This window comes from Elephantulus edwardii, unplaced genomic scaffold (genome assembly GCF_000299155.1).
Source record: "Elephantulus edwardii isolate Elephantulus edwardi_28Jun2011 unplaced genomic scaffold, EleEdw1.0 scaffold00094, whole genome shotgun sequence".
Taxonomy (NCBI): Eukaryota; Metazoa; Chordata; class Mammalia; order Macroscelidea; family Macroscelididae; genus Elephantulus; species Elephantulus edwardii.
This window is the reverse complement of record NW_006399844.1, coordinates 3,993,200-3,996,788: the sequence shown is the minus strand read 5'-3', so window position 1 is coordinate 3,996,788 and position 3,589 is coordinate 3,993,200. Positions and strand designations below refer to the sequence as shown.

At 36.3% G+C, this 3,589-nt stretch overlaps 1 protein-coding gene across 1 annotated transcript in view; it reads right to left on the bottom strand.

Annotated features, from left to right (window-relative positions):
• Positions 1–3,589, bottom strand: part of MYO1D (myosin ID) — a 449,506-nt gene that overhangs the window by 318,522 nt on the left and 127,395 nt on the right. The window contains exon 2 of the mRNA XM_006890918.1: positions 2,307–2,515. Coding sequence (XP_006890980.1) covers positions 2,307–2,515 — 209 coding nt within the window. The remainder of the gene's footprint in view (positions 1–2,306; positions 2,516–3,589) is intronic.

Below are 3,589 nucleotides of genomic sequence, written 5' to 3'. Positions count from 1 at the left end.
ACCCTTTCTAGGATGAATCTGTTTGTTTTCCTAGCAGTCTGAGAAATACTAAAAAAAATACTAATATAGTGGTTGCTGTGATGCTAAACACTGTGACACTGATGTGTCAAATGTGATAATGGTTACCGATGGTGGACATTGTTTGGTGCAGCTCCCCAATTAAAGCAAGCTTGGAAACAGAAGTGGTATCTACTTCCGAAATAGCTTGCCTCCAGAAACCCTATGAACTTGGAGAAATGATGGAAGTTATACAAGTGTTCAGGTCTTTTGTTTATAGGGTCGCTTATGAGTTGTCTACGACTTGACAGCACATAACAACAACAATCTAGTAATAATGATTTGTAAAAATTTTAAAGTATTTCTATAGACTATATATCTACTCATTACTCATCAACATGGTTAGATTCGAAAGACCAACTCCTAGGGAGCTGTGGTTGCTTAGTGGCAAGAAGCTATACTGCAATCCCAAGGGCAACACTGTTCAAATCCACCAGGTACTCTGCTGAAGAAAGAGAGGCAATCTCCTTCTGTGCCAGACGGATCCGATTTGACAGCACACAACAAGAAAAAAAAAGAGAGATCAAGTCATTTTGCCAAAATCAAGATTACTAAAGAATGGAGGGTGATTACATTAGAATGCAAAACAGAGGATGACTGTATCATTAAAGAACAGCATAACATTGAGAATCATGGGAAAGCCAAATTGACACACAATCTTAAAATACAGCCAGCAATGGTCTCACTTCCCATCTCAGCCTTTGTTACCTTAATATTGTAAATGTGAAATGTTGAGTAATGAGAGAGTTGCTAAGTGATGAGTTGGAGGAAGCAAGGTATTCACAGGGAAGAGATGTTTCCTTTTTACTTTTACAGATTTGTGACATTGTTTGTTTTAAACAACCAGGCAGTATTTCTTCTGTATTTTTAAAAACAAAATGTAATGCTTCTGACTTTTAATTTTCTTATCCATAAGTAGGAAAATAGATCTACTTACCACTTTGAGAGTTGTTTTGATTACCAAAATGGAATAGTCAACATAAAAGCTTTTTCAAAAGTATAAAACCACTAATGCAAATGTGATGTATTCTTGACATCAAAAATTTTTTTTATGTCTCAATACATGGATCCTTGAAGAGGTCAACTATCCAGAGAGAGTTCAGGTCCTCTTCTCAGGCACAGGGGTCTGTAGGCTCATCAGGCTTTACAGATCCTATCTCCAGTCCTAACAATTTATTTCTGATCTGTTTCTGCAAATTCCTCAATTCTAGCTCCCATTTATTTATTCATTCATGTGACTTTAAATTAATTCCTCATCTCTGCACTTCCAAATAGAATTTTTTAGGTTTTACCCTATTATTAATTAAAATATTTTTCATATTTTATCCAGTACTTTTCGGGGTTTAGAATGGGAGAATACATTCTACAACACTGACCAGAAATGCATCATCTAAGTGTAATATGAGTTTGCAAATGAACCCAAACCAGGAGATAGAATAGAAAAAACAAAATCACTTGGTATTTAATATTCATAAGATTTTTTCTTCTATAAGATTTTTTTATAGACCCAAAGTCTATATTTAAAATGGATCATATCTCAGCACAAAGAAATAAAATCAACGAGCAACATCATAACAAATGGAGAAAATATTGACGTTGTCAAGGATTTAATTTTACTTGGATCTATAATCAACACCCATGATAGCAGCAGTCAAGAAATCAAATGATGTACTGAATTGTCAAGGACCTCTTTAAAGGACTGAAGAGCAAGAATGTCCCTTTAAAAACTGAGGTATGCCTATGGCATTTTTAATTGTTTCCTATGCATGTGAATTTTGGACAATGAGTAAGGAAGGCTGAGGAATAACTTTGAACTGTGTTACTGGCAAAGAGTGCTGATGATACCATGGACTGCCAAAGAACAAACAATTCCATCTTGGAAGAAGTGAAACCAGAGAGATCCTTAGAAGCAAGGCTGGTGAAACATCATTTCACATATTTCAGGTATATTACCAGGGGTGCCAGTCCCAGGAGGACATTCTGCTCGGAAAATGGAAAGTCAGTGAAAAAAGATGACTCTAAGAAGATGAACTGGCACAATGATTGCAACGGTGGACTTAAACATAACAAGGTTTGTGGAGATCACAAGGATCTGGCAGAATTTTTTTCTGTTGTGCACAAGGTCACTATAAGTTGGGCCTCTTGTTTTAAAAAAATTGCTTACGTTTCTAATTAAGAAAAACTTTAGTCACTAGTTTGAATTTTTTAATAGCAAGTAAAGACATTTTGACCTTGGACACACAGAATACCTGATATCACAATACATGTGTCTTTTGATCGCCTTTTCATAGCTTTGTAAGCAGCATCGGCAATGGCAAAGAGATGCGGTGGCCTCTCATACAGCTCACGTCCTTTATACTGCTCAATGGTGTCCCTCCCGTAGATGTTCAACAACTTGTAAGGATTCACAGAGACGACGACTTCTCCAATGAACGTGTAGATGCGTCCTTTTTCAAATCTGTATAGAAGCAAAAGAAAAGAAAGAATTAGCTGTGGTTATATAGCAATGCTATTTCTTTCCTGTAATTTCTTTATATTCAAACATGTCAATATCCCAGGAATAAACTCTGAACTAGACTTTCATTGGATGTCAGTTTATCTTTACAGCTATTCATTACCTTGGAATGTTGCTGATAAAAAAAACAAAAACCAACCCCACATTTGGACTGAATGAAAAACCAGGAAGGAAAGAGATTTAACTAGCTGGAGATTTCCTGTTTCAAAAATGGAGAAGGTTGAGGGGTGGGAGAGAAACATTAAATAGTGCAAGGGTCCTGAGAGGTCGAGCAAGAAAGGATATTGAAATTAAAGTAGGTCTTAAAATTGACTCAGCTAGATTTTCAGTTATAAAGAGAATTTCCACTTGTATTTATCTTCCTTCTTGAAACTCCACTGAAGTGTTGGTAAAGGAATAAAAACTGGAAATTACCACAATTGAGAGACAGAGAGGACACTTTTGACATAAAGTAATTTTTAATGGCAGCATAATATTCTATAGTGCAGGCATCTCGCTTATAGCCAAAAATGATGACTAACTGGTACTCTATTGTATTTCAGTCCTGTCAATCACATGAGAGGAGCCTGTCCACATTTTCCAGTAGAGTTGCTGGTAGATTTGAACCATCAGAAGTGGCGTGACTTTGGGTTAGCAGTGCAACTCCCTATGTGTCACGCCACCGGAATTACACTATGATTCACAGACATACTATGTTTTATTCAACATCCGCATTTCTTCCTGTCAATATAACAAATACGCAAAAAAGCTTATAGACATAAAATATCACAAACCAGTATTTTAATATCTGTGGGATACATTCCTATGAATGGGACAACTGGTTAAAAGGAATGTGCATTTTAAAAAATATATGAAACAACATATGAGCAAGAGCCTATGGTGATGAAAGAAGTTCAGGCTGCTTTGAAGGAAACGGCAAAAAAATAAGGCTCCAGGAATAGATGGTATACCAATTGACATATTTCAGTTAACAGATGCTGCCCTGGACGTGGTCACCAAGTTGTGCCAAGAAATCTG